Source organism: Wyeomyia smithii, chromosome 3 (assembly GCF_029784165.1).
Source record: "Wyeomyia smithii strain HCP4-BCI-WySm-NY-G18 chromosome 3, ASM2978416v1, whole genome shotgun sequence".
NCBI lineage: Eukaryota > Metazoa > Arthropoda > Insecta > Diptera > Culicidae > Wyeomyia > Wyeomyia smithii.
In genome coordinates, this window is record NC_073696.1 from 211,545,168 (window position 1) to 211,567,162 (window position 21,995).

General features: G+C 38.4%; 3 protein-coding genes across 3 annotated transcripts; 1 reads left to right on the plus strand and 2 right to left on the minus strand.

The window, feature by feature from the left end:
- Window positions 1-200: 200 nt before the first annotated feature.
- LOC129727455 (uncharacterized) lies at window positions 201-3,109 on the minus strand. Its single transcript, XM_055685310.1, has 2 exons — window positions 2,041-3,109; window positions 201-1,364 (listed from the first exon to the last, which is right to left on the minus strand). The coding sequence occupies exons 1-2, from the start codon at window positions 2,551-2,553 to the stop codon at window positions 621-623; spliced, it is 1,257 nt and encodes a 418-aa protein (XP_055541285.1). The 5' UTR covers window positions 2,554-3,109; the 3' UTR covers window positions 201-620.
- A 250-nt stretch (window positions 3,110-3,359) lies between these two features.
- LOC129727456 (uncharacterized) lies at window positions 3,360-6,183 on the minus strand. The gene is made up of 3 exons (XM_055685311.1): window positions 6,040-6,183; window positions 5,278-5,422; window positions 3,360-5,215 (listed from the first exon to the last, which is right to left on the minus strand). The coding sequence occupies exons 1-3, from the start codon at window positions 6,130-6,132 to the stop codon at window positions 4,320-4,322; spliced, it is 1,134 nt and encodes a 377-aa protein (XP_055541286.1). The 5' UTR covers window positions 6,133-6,183; the 3' UTR covers window positions 3,360-4,319.
- Window positions 6,184-9,465: 3,282 nt separating this feature from the next.
- On the plus strand, window positions 9,466-10,283 carry LOC129727458 (uncharacterized). The gene is made up of 2 exons (XM_055685313.1): window positions 9,466-9,607; window positions 9,662-10,283. Exons 1-2 carry the CDS (start codon window positions 9,563-9,565, stop codon window positions 10,202-10,204), a joined length of 588 nt encoding a protein of 195 aa, XP_055541288.1. The 5' UTR covers window positions 9,466-9,562; the 3' UTR covers window positions 10,205-10,283.
- The last annotated feature ends 11,712 nt before the right edge of the window (window positions 10,284-21,995 follow it).

Consider the following 21,995-nt stretch of genomic DNA (forward strand, 5'->3'; position numbering starts at 1 on the left):
TGAACAGGGGAGGGGGTAACAGAAGGGTCAGGGTCAGAGGGGTTCGGGGATGGTGGCGCGGGAGGCGAGGGATCTACATCCATCGCGCTATGTTTAGCGCACTAGCGCTGACAAGAACACGTACCTTTTTATTTCTCCCTTCCAGTAAGGTTGGTTGTCCGATCGTTCGAAGTAGCAGCCGTTACAGCCAGCAGCACCAATACAGCAGCACCAAACAGCCACCAGCAGCGAGCCAGGTGTGAGATCACTCCACACAGCGATACGACTCGCTGACACTGATGGCTTCTTCTTTTTCCTCGTTTGTGTCTCGTCCACTGCTGTAGCACAATCCAGCCAGCAGCCAAATCGGCTTACGCACCAGCTGGCAGTCACGATGCGAAACAGTTGCACAAAGGAACGACCTTGAACCCGGATTTATTTCACTCGACCAGGCAAACAATGCCAACACTTGTTCACGCGTCTTTTGTTTTATACTCTATCGGACCGATCACCAAACACGTCCAGTACTGATGCGTGTTCGGCACAGAATGAGCTATTGGTCTTAGATTAGCAACGACTTCTGGGTCTTTCCCAGGTTTGGGTACTGCAATTACTTTGATTTTCTTTAGTTCGTTATCTATTCATCCGTTTCTCCACATTTTGTTCAGATCCCGCCTGATATTATCGGCTATGTCTCCCTTCAGATCTCGCAGCATTTTGTATGTGATTCCGTCAGCTCCAGGGGCTGTTGATTTCGTTCGTCTGCTAAGTACTTTGTTCCATCGCTCAACTGGTAGTATGTCGTACTCGGTAGGCCCATGTTGATGTTCTGGGTAGATTTCTCCAAAAGGAAAGTGTAAGTTTAGGAACTCGTTCGCTAAATCCAGCTCATAGTGTACCAATGAATTACCTGCTTTTCTACGTTTCCCGGTTAATCTATTTATTTTTTCCCAGATTTCTTTGGTGCTTGTGTTGGGGTCTATCTCTTCGGCAAATTCCCTGAATTTTATCTCTTTTGCTCTGTGTTTTATGCGATTAAATTGACATTCCGATTTTTTGAATTTTAGAAGATCTTCTAAAACGCCACTTTTGTTGAACCTTTCTCTTAATTTATTTTTTTCTTTCCATGCTTCTTCGATTTCTTCGTTCCACCAAAACTTGGGTTCGTATGTACTTTTTTGTCTAGCACTTTGAATTATTTGTTTCATCTCCCTTTGCAAATCTGTTACAGTTGAAATATTTTCGCTTTCTAGGTTTTTCATTTGTTCTTCGATTCGTTGCCTGTTCACAAACCATTTTTTCACTGTTGTTTCTGCCTGTATTTCTATTTTGACGATTAGGTGTCGGCTTCCAATATTATATTTTAATACTTCCATTTCCGTGTCCTGAAATTGTTGTGGTGAGCATAACACTAAATCAATAGTTGAAGGGGTTTTATGGAGTTCTGTGGGAATGAAAGTTGGATTTGTATTGTTCAGTAGTATAACATTTTCATCGTTTATGATTTCGTAGAAAGTTTCACCTCGCCCATCGCTGTGGTTTCTATCCCAAGTGTAATGGTGTGCGTTAAAGTCGCCACCGAGGATAAACTTGTTGTATGGTTTGGTCGTATTAATAATTTCGTTGATGTGAATTTTGAATTCGCCTAGCGGTGTGTTTGGTGACACGTAGATTGAGACGATTGCTAATTGTAGGGGCAAGATTATTCTTCCAACACACTGAATATTTCCGGTGCTTTTAATTTTGGGATTTGTACTTTTCAAAGAGTTATGGATTAGTACCATGGCTCCACCGTAGCCATCTTCTCTCGAACAATAATAATTGTTAAAGTATGGTATGTTGTATTGTGTGGTTTCTAGCTCTTTCTTGGTCCAACATTCCGAGATAAGTCCGATTTTGTAGTCATCTTTTAATAAATTTCTATTCAATTCATCTCTGTTTTTTCTGATACTTTGTATGTTGCATTGAAGTATTTTTGTAGTCATTTTGTTTTTCTTGTGCGAGTTAGTAGGATTTTGGATAATTATATCTAATTTTGTTAGTGACAACTGACTGGCTTACCTGTTCTTCATAAATTCCCTCTTCTGGTGGTCTCAGAGATGTTGATAATATTGATTTTCTGTTATCTTGGTCCTCCAGGTCTTGGTCCTCGTCATCCGAAGTATCTTGGTGTTCTTCTACGTACTCCATACGACCTGACACTGTCCGGTTTTCTATTACTTTTTGATTTTGTGTTGCTTTCATGTCTCTCTTCCATGCTTGCTTTTCTTTTTCGTCGACTTTATATCTGTTGAATAGTGCTACTCCATTAGTTGCAGCTTCCTGTGTAGTTTTTCGCTTTTTGTCTGTATGAGTTTGCGTCATGTTTCCTCTGTTATTGTCCTCTGATCCTCGCTTTGTGTTTTGTGATCGAAGTTTGGGTGGTATTGCTTTTATATTGCTTTTGACTTTATCAACATAAGTCTCTGTTAATGTGGGATGTTCTTCGTGGTTTTCAAGTAAATTGTATTGGTTCTGTGTGTAGATTGAGAATTGCTCTCGCGCTTCCACAACTGTTAAATTTGTTTTCGCCATTATGATTTTAAGATTGTTCTGCCGCGTTCTTTCTGGACATTTGTAGTCTCCAGTCTGGTGTCCTTCCGCTCGACAATGTAGGCATTTCACAGTATTCTCGCATTGGTTGTAGTTGTCTCCTTCATGGAACTTCGCACACAATCCGCATCGCTGTAGTCTACAGTTGGTAGAGTTGTGGTTATATCTCAGGCACTTAGTGCAGAATGTAGCCTTGCTTATGAACGGTTTAACATAGTTATTGCAAGCATTTCTTCTGTAGTCATGTCCACAGGAACTCCTGCTACTACGCCAGAGATAGCGATGAAGTATTTAGGGATGTATGCCTTATAGTTCTGGTTATGAAGTGTTTTATCTGCTTGCATTTTGTTGGCAATTACTCCGGATCTCAGGAGAACCAAAAGTTTGTTACGTCCAAGTGGTTTCAAATTTAAAATGTTCTGGCGATATGCTGGTATTTTTGATAATATCTTTCCGAACGATAGTTTATTGATCGTTTTCGTTCCATTTTCTGAGTCTATTAGCTCTACTATTACTCTGAAAGGTGCAGTAAATCAGATGTGGGGTGTTAGCTCCTCTGGTCAATTTACCTCCTCCTGGATCATTAGGATCCGCCATAGTTTACCGCTGTTTATATTTCAAGTACTATTGAATGTGTTTAACTATAATCGTAGAAGTCACTTTATCCGTATTCGATTTGAGATTCAAGCCGCTTGTGAAAAACACGTGTTCTCCGCTTGACGTTTATAGCAAAAGCAAGTGGAATAATTTGTCAGCTGACATTATATAATTTGAATGCAATGTATCTAAACAATGGTCCCCGTGGTTCTGTGGTTAGCGATGTCGGTCGGCTAGCTCTCCCACACGGTTGTGATATCGGGTTCGATTCCCGATCAGGTCGAAGAACTTTTCGAGCTGGAATTTTTCTCGACTCAGCACTGGGGCACGGTGTATCGTTGTACTTATCCTACAACATGCAAAATGTGCTGAAAACAATATCGATAACGAATTCTCTCAACTATTCTAGTTGATCGAGACCGCATTAGCCCCCAGGCTAGCGTGCGATATTGTTATTGTATCTAAACAATGCCACATGTCAATCATGACATTGACATTGTCAATCATGACGGACATTGACGCCAGATCCGTGCTTTTGGATACTCTCAGGGCTCGAGCTATACAACCCTTTGTCCCAATACATGATGTACTGGCTCAGCGGAATAAGACATACATGATGCTGATTTATAGCTTCCTTAAGAGCATCAGAGTGCCTATTTAACAACATATCGAACCAATGCAATGAATAAAAGAAAATGCTAGTTTTAGTTTTAGCAATCTCTCTAGGAATAAAATTATCTGGCTCCGTTTAACATTATATGTATTATGCCGTGTCAAATAAATGTTATGTAAAAATGCCACATGTCACTGTCAGAATGTAAAATTGATATTCAATACCATTGAGAAAAAAGTATCCAGAAACATTATGACAAGAATGGAGAGACACGTAGAGGCGCGCAGTGAGCTAGTTGATTGGACCACGTGGAGCAAGTTCTTGGCAGTGTGGGATGATCAAGAAGCTGTAAACAGGCTGCGCAACAATTGCATTGGCGCAACGTGGTGTCACTGGTGAAATCCTGACGGATATTTTACCACGAAAGTAAGAAAAAAGGTGAATGTTCTACGTTACGTATGAATGTTCTACGTTACGTATGAGTACTCTAGGCATGGGACTAACTAAAACAATTTTCTAATTGCTATTTATCTATCATTTATTCTTCCCCACTTTCGTACAACCGAGCTAGCCTCTTAATAGATTGTTTTGTTTTCTTCTGAATAAAATTATCAACGTGTGATATAATCGTTACTATACCCATAATCCGTTCCAGGGCACCCTGGATTCGTTCGGCTCTTTCTATAGCAGTATCGGTTTCAGGTGCATCATTATCCTGAGACTGACCCTGATCACTGAAAAGATTTTTCAGACGAGGAAATTGAACTGCCGGCGGTTGTTCGTAGTCCGTGTAATCATCATAGGTATCATAATCAACTGATTTTCGAGTTTTTCGGCTGGAACATGGACACTCGGCACTTGATTTGGTGTTCGTGGATGGAGTATCCGATTGTTCTGTGCTCTCGGGGGGTAACGAACTCGCTAGTAAATCCCTGATACGTAATCCATGCATGTTACCAAAGTTCAGTCGCTTCAAGTCGATTTCTGGGGCGATTTTAAAGTCTTCGAAGTTTCTAGCAACTCTCTTCCGCGTTCCAATGACGGGAGCTAGAGGTGTTATCACTTGTTCCGTAGTTGTTTCTATAGGGACAGCAGCTGGAGTTAACACTAGTGCTGCCGATGTTTGCACGTATATGGGTTTCGTTGTGGTTTGTAATTCTCGGGATGTTGTAGATATCGAAGTTTCTTCATTGAGATGCTCAACGATACTTTCAGTAGTGCTGCTGATAAAGTTTTCAGTGCTCTCATGCGTTGATCTTAGTAGATCATCTTCAGTGGTTGCCGGATAATGTGGAGGTTCAGTTATGCTACTGCCGGTATCCGGTGATGTTGTTTGTATGTTTTCATAGAAGACATCTTGCACTTCGTGTACTGTTGATGAATATGGGTTCGAAATGAAACTGTTCAGCAGACGTACGGAAATTACCTCATTATCTACACACAAGATAAAGACGATATGATTGTTCAATCTCACTTTATATTTTTTGTTCAAATACCTTCGTCATTCTCAATTGATTGTTGTTTGAACGATTCATCAGGGTGTATTATAGTTTCATCGTAATCGTGGTGATTAAGAAGCTCCGTATCCAAAGCATCAGGATTATGCGACAAATAACGAGCGCTGGAGGGTACGAGTAACAGCTAAAATATAATTTAAATAGAAAAATTAACCTGAATTTGGTTGCCTCATCGCTATCGGTGACAGCTTTGAGCTGCGAAAAAAGTTTGCATTTATAATAAACTTAACCAATTTCCCGCTGGTGATACCGACCGCTCGATTTTAATTCTATTTTAATAGTTGTATAATGAAGCATTGAACCGTAAAATGGTTAAGAACGAAGAGAAATTCGTTTGATCTGCTGTATAAAACGAACAAGTTGGTAAAGCAGAAATTTCATGTTTTATGAATTGTTATTGAAGATGAGATTATTTCAAACCGGAATAATTCGAACTTTCTATTTACATAAAAGCGTTACTGATTACACACAGTCGACGCGATTGCAAGACCCTGCTCTGATTTCAGTATCATTTTATGTCTAGCTTTCTGATTTCGTAAAAAAGGTGACCGTCCTTGAACTGTTATATCACTTGGCTTTGCGATAGGCATTTCCGTCTAATTTCACTGTCGCTCCAGCTTATTTCATGGCTCGCCAGAAACTCATAATCAGCTAATTCTTCTGGTGGAGGGTTTCGTGCTTCAACGTTCATATTTGTGATCGCAGCACTTTGTAGGTTGTGCGCGATAAGCGAAAACTTACCGAAAATACACATAGCAGATTCGCTGCTGTTACGGCGGTTGGCCACTGGAGTAACTGCATGATGGCAGTGACGAGGAAAAACTGTTTCCACATACGCAGATGCTTCACAGCCGGAGGTTCAACTGAAGGCACTCCGGATGAATGTTTTCGGAATAAAGTTTGTAAAACTAACTGTTGGTTTACAAAGAAAGATAGAGTTTTCTACCTGTTTTTTGTATGGATGTGGCGGCAAAATCATTGAAACAGACCAGAATTTGTAAGGCATTATTGCAACTAAAAGAGTGTGTGCAGATGTTCTATGCTTAGCCTAAACTCAGTAGTGTTTTGGCTAGGGAATATTTAAACGTTGTTAACTCTGAACTTTGATCTTTTTATTCTGAGATTTAAAAGAAAAAAATCAATTCATAGCAGAATTAAATAGTAAAAAGTAACTAAAAGAAAGTTTGTTGATTTTATAATTTTTTTTGTATTTCTTTTGTATAGATAATCCCAACTCCGTTGAAATAAATTTTCAAAACCCAGTTAGGACTTGATAAATCGTTTTGTTTTTTTGTTATGGTATATCTAAGGTTTTGTTAAAGTCGGGATAAATAATTTCATTAGAATTTTCATTATCCATTGAATTTAGAGAGGATTGAATGAGCTCGATTAGATTTTTTTGGAGTAGAATGGCCGAAGGAATATATTCTTTGGAACTAATATTCTAAAAAGTTCTGGAATACAAAAGATAATAGCAATGCTTTGTTAACCATAGTTTTTTTGTAATTACAAATGAATAAAATGATTTACAATTATTTGGGAAGTTATTGGATTTCAGAGATTCGTCAGGATTAGCACCCACGAAGAATTTATTGATTTAGAGCAGCGTTTGTCAATCTTTTGTTTATACGCGTATTCTTTGGCATTATTTTTCAAATCCATTATATCCTTCATATTTTTTGTTGCTTCACATGATTTTTCATCTAGTAATTTGTGAAAACATCAGGAGTAATCCGCAATAAAACTAGTAGTGCTTTTTTATTTGTATGGGAACCCACCATTTTGGAGGAGCAAGGTTTGTCAAACTATCATAAAAACATTGCTTACCCCTTAAAAGCTACACATGCCAAATTTGGTTCCATTTGCTAAATTAGTTATCGAGTTTAGAAAAAATATGTGTTCCAGTTGTATGGGAGTTTTCCCTTACAAAGAACCATTATCAATCCCAAAAACTCTTACATACAAGTTTTTATGCTGATCGGATCAGTAATTTCCAAGACTATGAAGATCAAACAGACAGACAAACAGAAATTCATTTTTATACACATAGATTTGCAGACTTAGGCTTAGATTAAACATTGTTGAATTTTTTAGACTCATTTTATCTTTTTTTTAATTTATTAAAAAATATGTATTTTTTGTGAAAATTGATTTTCCTTTCTTCTGGGGTAGATCAATGGATTTTAGAATATATGAAAGAATTCATATTTCGTTTAGTTGCATAAAATTTAATCAATAAATCTACCATTGCTTTAATTTTATTCTCGTTCCACTTACTTTTTGTTATAAGAGTAACTTTATATTTGCTTTTGCTATTACTGCTTATTTGTTCATGAAATTATGAAGAAATATACAAATTAATTGATCATGCAAGAGCACACTGTTTCCAAAGCTGCACAAACGTGATCGGAATTATTTCGACTCGTAAGTTTGATTCAAGAGCCACAGTGTCTTCAGTAAAGTATCCACTAAACAGTGAGAAACGAATTTTACTTTTCTCATTTTGGAATATAAAAATCCATTTAGTTCGGTAAGTAATAGCACATTTAAAAAAAACACCTTTGTTGAAGACATCATATCTTTATCTACCTATTTAAATGGACATTTGTGGAGTTTTTCTATAGATGACCCCTTAAAAATCAATTGTTTTCAATTCAACTTTTTATAGTGATTTTCTATAATTTTTCAATGTTTTAACATATCGTTCGCTACAAAGAAACAAACAATTTCTTCGATATTTATTTTCTTCTTACATATTTCTTTGGTTTGGTTTTGTGGTCAATCCACCTAAAAGCGAGAAACAAATTTAATTTTTCTCATTTTTGCATATAAAAATCCACTTTGCTGATTAAAGTTTAAGCACATTTTATAAGAAGCAATTTTGTCGAAAACACCATACTTCTATCTGCCAAATAAAATATACTATTGTGAAATTTTCTTCAGAACGCCACATAACATTATTTTCGTATATAACTTTTTATTGCAATTTTCTAAAATTTTTCCAATGTTCTACAATGTTGTTCACTATAATAAAACACACATCACCGAAAAAAGTTAAGTTTTATCTCTTATATTTATTTAGTTTTTAAAGATTTTTATTAAAACAATGCACTAATTCACTTATAAATATATACACAGGAGACAGCAAGAGACAAATGACTGTATCTGGATTGAATGATGTTTTACTTATACTTTAATATAGAAATGGTTTAGTTTGCAGATTTTGAAGATTTCTGATAGTGAATTAGTGCAGTGGTTTAATAAAAATCGCTATAACCAGAGAACTATGAAAGATAACAAAAACTTTCTTTCATTTTATTTAAAACTCAGACGCTTGCAATAAGATCATTATTGTTTGTTTCATGTTATAGGATCGGAGTATTCTATTGTCAAATCAAACATCCACTTTAACACATAAAAAAATCGCTACATTTTCACAAAAAACCCATTTTTTCAGGTTTCGAAGAAACTTTTCAGTTTAAGAGATGCTATTTTTTTTTACTTTGAAGAAGACCGAGATAAGATCAGACCTTGACGTTTTTTTGCCTTAAGGGCATTTATCGACGCGTCTTTATTTATTTGAACTCATTCTTCGAAACTATACGTTTTTACATCAGTTCGTTATCAAAAGGGCTTTATTGTCAATAATGAATATTAATATTGAATTCACTATGAAGTTTTTAATCTAAAGCTCAGGGAAATAATTTTAAATGTTCAGTAAGTACCGAAATGTTAGGTCTTTTCTTGGAGAGCATCAGAGTAATGATTAAACAACATCACTGTTAACTGACATAATAACATCATGCTGTTTAATTTAACCACATGTGGTGATTAGAAAACAGTACCATCAAATCATCGAAACTCTCTCGAGAGAATCTCCTGTTTCTTGTTTAGAAATCTAATATGTGCACCCTGTTTAACCTATAAGGAGCATTTATTATGAAGGGCATTATCACTTGTGATGTGTTGCAGAAGTCTAATTCAACATGCATTCCTATTGTGAAGGTAAATATTGTAGGCAATGGAGGGAACATCCTCTTATCATTGACACTGTACAAAGTTCGAATTTACTTTTCTTGTCGAGTTGAATCATCATGTTTGGTTTTATTCCGTCATTGGTGCAGCCGATCTGGAATAACGATGGGTATTAATATTTTCATCAAATGTGACACTGCAGGTATATAAAGCCATAAGGACAGCATAGATCTGATTTAGTCTTGACTCTGATTTCGGCTGTTGCTTGTCGAAACCCGTGAAGTTCGGAATGGCTAAACTGGTTTCACTTGTTGTGGTTCTCTGTCTGCTAGGTGTAAGTTTCAGGTGATTTTGAGTAGAATCTCGTTATTTAATCTTCTTTCAACAGGTTTCGACAGCGCGTGTCGTTCGAGAAGCACCATCTGTACCAGTAGATGACTTCTTCAGGAACATCACGGAATTTGGCCAAAAAGTACAAAAAGCGCTGACTGATACCCATGAAAGTGTCATTAAGACGCTCGGTTTCAAATCCAACCAGGAGGTGATCGAAACTCTGCAAAACAACACTCACAAGTACGTGGAGCAGTTGAAATCAGTGCAAACGACACTACAGGAGGAGGCAGAGAAGCATTCTAATCTTTTTGAACCGGTAGTGAAAGATCTAAGCACTAAACTGTCGGAAACCACAAAGAAACTAAGCGAAGCTAAGCCGGAGCTTGCCCAAAAGGCCAAAGAGTATCAGGAAATTGTGCAGTCCAACATTCAATCACTGGTGACGGAAGCTCAAAAGACTGGTGAACGACTCAAGGAGGAAAGCCGTGGAGCCACCGAACAGCTACAGTCCGCCTTGAAGCAGTTGTACGATCTCACCGTTCAGAATCTTCAGGAAACGGTTCGAAAGTTGGAAACCAAGCAGGCGGAGTCCGCCTAAACTGGTGAGATTTTAGTTTTGAACATCCAATGACAGAGAAGAGAACATAATAAAATTTCTTGTTATTTTTAATACAAAATTGTAGTCAACAATTATTGTTTGAACAATCCATTTACTGTTTAGTAAAGCTTTTATTACTTGAAGAACAATAAAAAAGCAGCTAGTGAAAAGTAAACTTTTCTGCGCATTTCGGTTCAAGTAAACTTGTATTTTTCACATAAATTGAAAAATACAGACTGTTGAAATACCTGTGTGTTCTACAACCTGGTTTTCACGACAGATTTCACTCTAGAAAATTACCGTCTTTTCCGAAATTAAGCTTCAGCTTGTAACAACGCAAGCGACAAATTAAAATTAAAAACAAAATCTGTTCCTATCGACATTTAGATGTAAAACAAAAAATGATATTTAAGTTTGTTGGGATTACTTTTGGTAGTCAATCGCAGTAAAAAAAATTTGTCACACCAAATAACACTGGTCAACACAGGTATTTTAGGGCCACACCTCAAACTGAAGAAAAAATGAAAGATTATAACTTTTTGACCATTCTTGTAAATTTTGGTTCCCCTAGCCACCAAAAATTTTTGAGAAACTCAAATAAGTTTTCTTGTGAACATAACGTTGAAGCGACGAGCCCGGCGAGCTATTGCTTTAGAACACTTTGACGTAAGTTTGACTTTTAACAGTGGATATGGCCACCAAAATTCACAGGAATGGTTAGAAAGCTATAATCTTTTCTAGGATAACTATTTTGAGCTTTAGGGCAGCATTTTTTTCGCTTTTGTCGACCAGTGTAATTATCATAGTTACAATCTATATCAAAACATTACCGAAGAAGTATAGCATTAACGTTTTATTGTGAACCAGAAAACAATTGAACCGCTATATGTAATATGAAAGGGGAGTGCCGCCTAAAAAGTTTATAAAAATCTTTTTTTGTATCTTAAATAGCACTTTCAAGGCTCTAGAACAATTTTCTATATTTTACGTATTCGAAAAACATGAACAAGAAGCCCCACTTTCTGCTCTTCACGCCGGCTGCGTATAAATGCTCTCTCCAATTCTCAATGTACTTAAAATCTTTAAAAACGAATTTTTCCAACCGGTGATTACTTTGGATTACCTTCTCGATTTATCCAAAGAATCATTTGCAAAAAAAAATGACTCTCTTGGCCTTAGAAAATTTTCGAGCTACGAGATCGCTGATTTGTAAATTCGACTTTTTCGAAATTTTTTTTTGTCGTACACCAACTCTTTTGTACGGCACCGTAAACCATAAACAAAACAAATTTCGATTCAAACCACTGACCCGCGCAAGTAAGTTCCGTTACTTACTGAAAGCCTTATGCCTAAGGGTTGCACACTCGCTACCAGGCCTGGTAGCGAGTGTACCGCCACGTTTGGTGCCTGATTCATACAGCACGCAAAATGCAGCGTTGCAATTTTAATGCTCAACTCTCCAGCTGTTTCCAGCAGGGGCCCAAGCTGGCCACACATGTAAACATAGAATTAAATATTTTGGCAATTGCATTTGCCTATAAAAGCGAATGATTTTCAATAAAGTGAGAGAATTAATCAATGAGCATTCCGCAGCGACTGGTCTACTCCAGTTCGTCTCACCGGAATAGCTTAAAGCATAAGAGGTGTTATCATTGCGAACGGTTTTGACTTTCGTCAACTCCGTCACCGCCTATGAAAGAAAACCCTCGTTCCGCCGGATAAGTATACGATTCAAATGTTAAAGAGTTTACCAAAATAACACCAGATCATGACGTTTCATGTATTTCTAAGACATTTAGCAATGGGCATATAAAATTTGGATGTCGAACATTTCATGAAGCTGTGCTGTATACACCGGTCAAAAAAGTTAAATTTAGACGCTCTGAAACACCATTTCGCGAGGTCTAATTGAGCTGAAATTTTAAATGAGGATAATTTTCGTTAGCACGAAACTTCTGAGCCCTGCCACTAAACGCAATTCAAATGTAAAATTGGCCCTACAAAATATATCAACATCGAAAATTTCATAAACTACTGTGCATATTTTCAACGGTCTAGAAAGTAAAACTTTGATCGTTTTGAGGCGCGTGTTTGCGAAGTTCGTTACAATTTTTTTGGCAAACTATAAAAATGTCATTTTGTGCTATTAGTATTTTTAAACACTACTAATTTGTGCAGAAGTTTATGTAAACTTTGTATTGATGATTAAAAATATTTTTAAAGCCAGAACGGTTTGTTTGATCGGTGTTACGTCTTCTTGTTGTTCCGTAAAAAAAATAAAATGTGGAAAATAGTTTATTTTAAACGAAACAAATAAAACCAGAATTGATTCACAAGTTTGGGTTTGAAAACCCGAAATCCGATAATAGATATAAAATCCCGGGTTCGGGTTTCAAAATTACGAGTTCGGGTTTTATAGCAATAATATTTTCGGGTTCTGGTTTCAACCGCGAAAAAATCGGGTTCGGGTCGGGATCGGATTTGAAAATGTCGGGTTTAGGTTTGAAAATCTATGAAATCTCGGGTTCGGACTCGGGTTTCATAGAAATAAAATTTTCGGGTTCGAGTTGAATTCGGGTTTGATAAAAAAATTCGGGTTCGGGTCGGGTATGGATTTGAAAAACATCAAACCATCAAGTTGTAATTGTTTCTCATTCTTCTAAGGTTCAACGCACAATTTAATATATATTTCCAAAAAAGTGAGAACAGGATTGCATTGCAGTTTCCTCTGAAATCTATTTCAAATTGTTAACGGGTGACAACTAAAAATTTTGAATTTTTCAAGGCTGTTTTACTCCACAACGAACATGGTCAGAGAGAAATGATAGTATGTAGGTGTGAAAGCTCTCTCTCTCCTTTTTATGGCAGTATTTTTTGTTTCGTTTATGCATGCCCAGTTCTGTTCAAAATGGTGTTGAAATAGGGAGCATTCCGCAAGCGCATTGTACAGTTCGCTATAAACTGCACAGAAATTTTAGCAAAAAGTTTACGGTAAACCATTTTGAAAGCGAAAATCTTCCGGTTTCGACTGTGTATAATTTCCTGCAAACCTCAACAATAACACTGTCCTAAAGCGATTTAGAACTTCTGAAGTGACCTAGTGTAGGTTGCAGATTTTGTTGAGTGTAACATTCGCTCATACTAGAAATTTTTCAAACAGCTCCAAATTTAAAGTTATGGTCAAAATACCGTTTTTTGGACCTCAGCGCATACAATTTTTTTTGACTCGATCATTTCCTAACCAATTTTAAATGGTCAAAACATACAGATATTAATAGATAGGTTGAGAAATGACCGAGTTGAAAAACAGGTCCGAGAAACGGTATTTTGACCATAACTTTAAATTTTGGGGGTGTTTGGAAAATTTCTAGTATGAGCGAATGTTACACTCAACAAGACCTATAACCTACACTAGGCCACTTCAGAAGTTCTTGCAATTTTTTCTCATTTGTAGCACAGTGTAATCAGCCAGGAAGGAAGTGAAAGACCCACGTAACGTAATGGACAGGGTTGCCACATTGAAATCTGTGTTTTCCCTTAAAAAAATCTGAACATCTGTATCTGGAACAAAAATATCTGTAAAAACAATCTGTATTGTTGGCATTCGTTGTTTTGCTTTCGTCTCGATTAGACGCAAATTGTTCATCTCCGTTTGAGTTTGCAAAATAACAATACACGAGTTATCGTACGGGTGTTTTTTTGAAGTAGAATACTTCTCTCAGGAAGTTCGGCTACATAGGGATGTGAAATGAAAATCTAAAACCGAAAAAAGTGAAAAATATGTCCAATTTCAAATGCTAATAAATCGGTTAGTATTCGATGGATTTCCTTCGTTCTTGCAGCAATAGATTGGAAAATCTTCTAAGATTCTTCCCAAAATAAGATAATTGTAATTTTATTATTCACACTATTGTACTATTGAAAATAGCCAAGCCTTGTCAAAACGAAAAATTCGACCTCTGATTGGTCGTTATATGCTTGCTTCCCAAGCACGGTCGACAGGATCATATACCTTGCAATTGAAAACATGCTATTTGGCCTATATAAGAGCCTGTTTCAGCCGGAGCCGCTCATAATAGTTCTAGACAGCGACAACAGCAGTCGTCCTTCCTTAGCAGCAGCACTAGCCCTGTGGTTGGTCACCACGTCTCAGGAGCAGCGCGGATTTTCTCAGCGTGTGTCGCCAGACAGCCATTATTCCCCCCGTGTTGGGGCAGCATGATGATTGCCATCAGGAAATCCAATTTCGGAAATCAAAATGCCTTTTTTAAGGCAAATAAACAAGTCATTGAAAGTTAATAATTTTTGTCAACGCAAGCAAGCATTCTGTGTTGCATCCTAGCAATTCGAATTTGTCGCACCCGTCTAATTTACTGAATGTGAAATAGCTTCCACAGTGCATGTTGTCCGTGTATCTTAATTCCCCCAATGTTAGGGCAGCTCAAAGGTTGTAATTAGCAACCGATTTTGACCGCCACATGCTTTTTTCAAGGCAATTGAAAAAATAATTGAAGGTTAATAATTTTCTGGCATCAACACAAGCAGACATTCTGTGCGGGATGCAATCAAATTCTGTTGTAGTTGTCTAATTTTTACTTTCACTTTATTTCGTAAACCCCCCACTGTAGGGGCAGCGCAAAGGCTGCGATTAGCATAACCGACATTGAATAATTAACTGCCCTGTTAGTACGCATTCACAAAAGCAGTTAGTTCGACTATGCAGAGCTAATATGAAGTCGATTCAATCCATCAGCATAAACAGAATTTCGTCGTCTCCCACCTGCCAAGTTGCAACATGATGCAACACGCAACCAGCGTTGCCAGGTATCCAGATTTAGCTGGATTATCCAGATTTTTGAACATGTATCCAGGAAACAGCTTTGATGTCCAATTATCCAGATTTTTCATGGATGATCCAGATTTTATCCAGATTTTATTTTCTCTGTTCCGCAAAAAGGTCATCACTTCAATGGCGCGAAATTTTGCAATTTTGTCACCTCAAATTTTGCGTACCCCAAGACTTTTATCCGAAAAATTAACCTTTCACCCCACGAAATGACTGCCAGATTTTTTCCAGATTTTTATTTTGCCTTTTCCAGATTTTTAAAAAAATGACCTGGCAACGCTGCACGCAACAGCGAGCAAACGAAATCGCTTGATGTTACAAACCGCAATAAGATACGGCTTAAAACCGTTGCGTGTATGAGAGCACCATCGGTGTTCATTCGCTGGATACACTATCTCTATACTGTCTACTGAACGCAATAATCTGCTTACATGCGACACGGGGACGGGAACATGTTCTTCTACCAAGCTGCACAACACGACACAAAACATATTGTTTTGTTGCTTCAATGAGAGTGCTATCGGTCCGGCTCGACAGAATGTTCACAAGAAATCATATTTGTGCATCCGTGCTACGAAACTGAGGAAAAACTTTAGAAACTGAAAAAAGAGGTGGAGCTTATTAAATGATCGCTCTGACACATATTTTTCAAGTTATATCATTCCACCATGTACGAAAAATAGTTCATTCCTATTTTCATCCCTATATAAGAGCCTGTTTTAATCGAAGCCGCTCATAATAGTTCTTAACAGCGACGACAGCAGTCCTCCCTCAGCAGCTGCGGGAAAGAGCAGTGGGTACCATCGATAGCGGATAGCGGCTACAACTGTGGCATGGCTGCGGATAAGCTAAGCAGTTTCAGCGGATCTCACCATCGATAGCAGCAGGGCCAGCAGATGCAGGTACAGCGGGTACCAATGGTGGCCACAACTGTGGCATGGCTACGGATAGCGTTGCAGTTGCTCAGCAGTTGGGCCAGCGTATAGCGGCCACAACTGTGGCATGGCTATGCATAGCGTAGTTGTTGCAGCGGGTATATCAGCATCGATAGTAGCAGGGTCAGCTGATGCAACGACACTCCCTTCACTAAAATGCTGTTTCAGTGTGGTAGCGGGAAGCATCAGCAGCAGGCTTGCATGAAGTGAATACATCAGCCAGCAACTTTCTCTAAGGCCTCTGCCATAGTAGACGCGAAAAGCGGCGCGAACCGATTCGCTCGGCCGTAGGTTAATGTACAGCTCCACTGATGGCTGTACATTAACCTACAGCCGAGAGAATTATGGCAGAGGCCTAATGGGAAAGTTGAATCATTTTGTTCAGAAGAATATTATTTTCGGTAATATTACAGAGATGGATTGCGTAAATCCGATTTTGAATTGAACAATTGTTCTTCTGAGAATTTTTCGATTAACAATATTTTATTTCTTATTATTTTAACAATTTCTGTTCTTTGTACATTTTAATTGATACACCTAAGTTTTCATCTTTGTTTAATATTTTTATGTTTTTGTTTCCTTCGTTTGTTATTCCTTTTTTACATTTTAAGTGCTCAGCACATTTAGTTTAATATACACTCTGTCTTAATCCTAATATATGCTAAACTACAATTTACCGAGTTCGATACAGGTTATTAATTGTGTCATATTCAGACGCGAGACAGTTTTCTTTGAATTTTTGTTTTCTTATTGTTAACTGTTCGTTAATTGTTTTCATTTCAGCTATTTGATGTGTTGTTCTGTTGTTTGTGTATTTTGACAAATTGTAAATCATTCTAAGGGATTTGTTTTGTATAATTTGCAATTTTTGTTTGTGTGATGCAGCGCAGCAGTCCCAAATGGGAGAGGCATATAAAAGTATAGGCAAGATAATTTGTTTGTAAATGGCTTCCTTATTTGTGATTGAAAGTTTAGAATTTCTGCCTATTAGAGGGAATAGTTTTTGTGTAACAGATTGACATTTCACTTTAGTTTTTTTCCGTGTGACTTCTAAATATAAGTTTTGAATCCAGGGTGAGCCCTAAATACGTGACTTCCTGTGTCCAGTCAGTTTGTTTTCCTTCGATGGTAATTTTGCAGTTGTTTGGCGGTTGGAGTCTTGTAGATTTGTTGTACGGAAACAGAATCACTTGCGTTTTACTATTGTTGATTTTAACTTTCCAGGTTTTCATGTAGTCAGTAATGGTGTTGATGTAATCTTGCAGTCTCCTTGTGGTGGCTTTGGTATTTCTTCCCTTTGCCATAACACACGTATCATCCGCGTAGAGGGAAAGATGGCAATTTTCAGGTGGTTGCGGTATGTCTGCGGTGTATATATTGTATAATACTGGACCGATGATGCTGCCCTGTGGTACTCCTGCAGGGATGATGAAACTTTGGGAGTTGACGTCACCGAGGTTGACTCTGAATTTTCTTTCTTTCAGGTAATTCTGAATGATTTTTATTAGATATATAGGGAAGTTATACCTGTATAACTTATAAATTATGCCTTCGTGCCAGACGTTGTCAAACGCCTTCTCTATGTCCAGAAGTGCCATCACGGTCGATTTAGCAACAGATTTGTTACGTTTAATATAATTCGTAACACGAAGAAGTTGTTGTGACGTCGAGTGCCCTTTCGTGAATCCAAACTGTTCTTTTGGGATAATCCTATTATTGTTTATGTGTTGGAGTAGCCTATTCAGAAGCAATCTCTCAAAAATTTTACTCATGGTAGATAGTAAGCTTATCGGGCGATAGCTTGATGGTACGGTAGGGTCTTTGCCTGGTTTACGTATGGGGATTATTTTGGCACACTTCCAGGACGAGGGAAAATATTGGAGGTCCATGCATTTGTTAAGGATATCGACCAGGTGTGTGATTGCGCGATCACTTAATTTCTTCAGGAGGATATTGAAAATTTGATCAAAGCCTGGGGCTTTCATGTTTTTGCAGTTTTTGATGACTAGTTTTGTCTCTTCAATGGTGATCTTCTTATTGGGAGGAACATAACATTGATTGTTATGTAAGCTGTTTATAGTTTCTTGTACTACCTGCTCCATGGGGCTAGTTATTTCGAACCCCAGTCTATGTGAAGCTATAAAATGCTGACCAATTGCTTCTGTTTTTTCTAGATTGGACAGTAATAATGTATCACCATCTTTCAGAGGAGGAATTTGTTGGGGTTTTGTTTTCAAAATTTTTGCAATTTTCCAAAAAGGTTTGGAGCGGGTGTCTAGCTTGTAGATGTTATCTTGAAATTTTTGATTTTTTAAGTTATTTATTCTCTCACGGATTTTCTCTGTCATTCTGTCTACAAGAAATTTTGCGTTCAAATCCCCTGACCTTTGAAATTGTCTTCTTGCAGTGTTTCTACTACGTATTAATTGTCTAGTTTCAGTGTCGATTTGAAGAATACTCACAGTAGTAGGAATTTTGCGGGTGCATTCGTCTTCCGCTGCAATGATGGCTGCTTTCATATCCTCCAATGACCGGTCGATGTCGGCAGTGGTTACCAGAGGGATGTCGAAGTTAATACGGTGGTCTGCCCTACGCTGGAATTCTGCCCAGTTGACAGAGTGATAGTCCTTCCTCATTTTCTTCGGCCGGGTTGTTGAAGTACAGTTGAACTGGAGCGCGACCGGGTAGTGGTCGGAGCTTAGTTCAGCTATCGTTTCCGGGATGCTGATGTGTTGTTCGATGTTTGTCAGGAACATGTCAATCGTGGAGGGGTTTCCAGCAGGTGAAAAGAAGGTTGGTTTCATCGGGGCGTTGATGGTATAGTACCCAAGTTGTGAATCGTCGGACAGGAGCTCACCATTTTTATTTCTTCTGTAATTCCCCCACAATTCGTGTCGAGCGTTCAAGTCACCAGCCACTATGAACTTGTTTTTGAATCGCGTGATTTTGGCTAAGTCGTTCTTAAATCTTCCGCTGTCACCATTACTGTTGAAACACTGCCTAGGGCAATAGGCTGCAATTAATATTAATTCACCAATATCTGTTGTTAACACTAGCCCAAGGGCTTCAATTACTGTGGTTTTATAATGAGGTTGCACTTTAAACTTAATGTTATTTTTCACTGCAATCGCTACACCACCCCCGCTCGAGTGTGTTCGATCTAGTCTTACGATTGTGTATCCTGCCAGGGAAAAGTTTGTGTCAGGTTTTAGATGCGTTTCTGTTATCACTAGAATGTCGATATTACGGCGATCCAGCAAATCCAGTAGTTCAACTGACTTCCGCTTAATACCACGGGCATTCCAAAGTAGCAATTTAATCGGACTAATAACCATAGTTGAGTACGAATTCACCAAGTGTACGCACTTGTTCGAGTCGCGTAGAGCACTGTTGTAATTTGTCACACATTTCATTCAGGATCTGTAGTAAGTCAGCTGGTGTGTACTTGAGCGGAGGTACACCGGCTGATTGATTTTCATCAGGTATAGACTGACGAGGTAACTGTTGAAAACCCGGAGGGGAGCGGTTTTCTGTTCTCGATCGCCGGTCCGCCCCTTCTGCATGCTGCGGTGGTGGTTGCATCGCCGATGCCGCCTGTGTTATTGGCATTTGTTGGTTTCGGTAATTCGATTGAAATGTTGGATAGTTGTTCTCATCGAATACTGGAACTGGTGGTGGAAATCGGTCTCTTCTCCTCCCTGGTTGATTGCTTGTTGATGCTTGCTTCCGGATGTTTTTATATTCTTCTCGTTTTTTACAGATTCGATCAGAAGCTCGATGGGGTCCATTACAGTTGGCACACTTGTAATCTACTGCTCCTTCGATCGGACAGGAATCCGAGGAGTGTCCGAGAGAGCAGAAATTGCACCTTGCTTTAAGCCGGCAGTTTCGGGTGCCATGTCCGAAATTCAGGCACCGCATGCATTGTGTCACTCCGTTGCTCGTTGCCCGGTAGGCCTCCCAGGTGACGATGATATCCTGAATGACTCTGATGGCTTTTAGCGCTCCCAAAGTTATTGTTCCCTTCTTGAAATGGACCAGATAGAGGCAATCTCTATATCTACTGGCAGTATCGTGTCTGGCCATCGGGAATACTGCTAATGGTTGTAGTTTGTAGTGGAGCTCAAGGTCCATTTTAAATTCAGCTGCATCCATGGCAGGCAGCCCTCGAACAACTGCTTTGAACGGTTTTTCTGACGGCAGGTCGTGTGTAAAATATTCTGCGTTGAGTTGATTCAGATATTTTTTAGCTTTTTCATATTCATCTTTGGAACGTATGACCACCTTGATGCCGATTCGACAAAGTTTAAACTCCGCTTTGATCTTCTTGGCTACTAGTCCTCTTTTCAGCTCCTCCAATCCGATGGACTTTACCATCAAGGGCGGTAGTTTCATGTTGGTTGTAACGAGAAGATTGTCTTGAAGTTCTCCGAATCCATTCAGTTCACTATTGTTAATAGCGGTGTTTTCTTCAGATAGGGCGCTGTAGCGATTCTGCGATACAATTGATGATAACTCCTCTTCATTTCGTTGCTTTTTTGGCTGCACCTGGTCAGGGGTACTGGCTGTGACGTTGGCAACCTTTGGGCTGGCTGTACTTTTTCTTCGGCGTTTACCACCCATATGTGGTAGTTATGTAATTGCGCGAAACACGGACGAGCGATATGATACTATACTATACTACACTAATGAACCGATTTGAAAATACACACCCGAACTGCTCAAGAGACAGTGACTCCATCGTTCTTCTGAGAACAAATAAAACACTTATTTGAAGAGTTAATAGCTTTTGGTACCAATAGCAGTATAGTGACAGCCTCAGCGGTAGATGCAGATGCAGCCGGTACTTCCCTGAGGCCGATGTAAAGGTAAATGGGAGCAGCACGGCGAAACAGTTCGGGTTATGCTTAGACGCGCGTCATTTTTCGTTGTTGATATTCCCCACATGAAACGACGCGCTTTCGTATGATAGCGGTGGTATTAGCGGTAGATGCATTTGCCAACACTTCCTCCAGTAAAGCCGTGTCTAGTTTTCAATGTGAAAACACCTTTCTCATTGTGTTGACCGTGCGCCTTAGTCCTCACAATCAATGATAAATTGAACAATTGTCCTTATAAGGACAACAAATAAATTAATGAAGATTTAATTTTGAATTAGAATACTTGAAACTGACTACTCTCAGGAAGTTCGGCTACATAGGGATGTAAAATGAAAATCTAAAACTGAAAGAAGTGAGACAAATTTCAAATGCTAATAAATCGGTTAGTTTTCGATGGATTTCCTTCGTTTTTGCAGCAATCGATTAGAAAATCTTCTAAGATTCCTACCAAATGCATGAAATTGCAATTTTATCATTCGAACTATTGTACTATTGAAAACTCTTAAGCCTTGTCAAAACACAAAATTCGACCTCTGATTGGTTGTTCTACCGCGCTTTCCCAAGCACGGTCGGCAGAGTTATGGACCTAGTAAATTGGGAATGCATCATTTGGCCTATATAAGAGCTTCATCAGATAATAAACAAACATTTCATCGGATATTGAATTGAACAACTGAAATTTGAAGAACACAAATGATTATTTGAAGAGTTAATATTTTCTCGTTTTGCGCTATAATCCAAAGTTAATTATCTTCATCTACATGCATACTCTGACTAATATTACGTGTTTGCGTCGCTTAGTGTTTGGCTACGGTCATGCAGAACGCAAATAACGGCGCGATGCGATTCGGCAAGACGAAATCTGTTGAAATGTATAGCTCTACTTCGCCTTAAAAAGAGCTGTACATTTCACCACGGTAAGGCGAATCGCATCGCGCCGGCATTCGCGTTCTGCATAACCGTAGCCTTTGTTCCGTTCCCGTTCAATGATGTCGTATTAAATGTGCATATTACGTATTTTATGTGCATATTACAATCCGGCAGCACTTCAACTTCTCATTTGCACAAAATTTAAAAATATTCAATGAACTTCATTCAAAATATCAGACAAAAAGAAATTACAATACTGC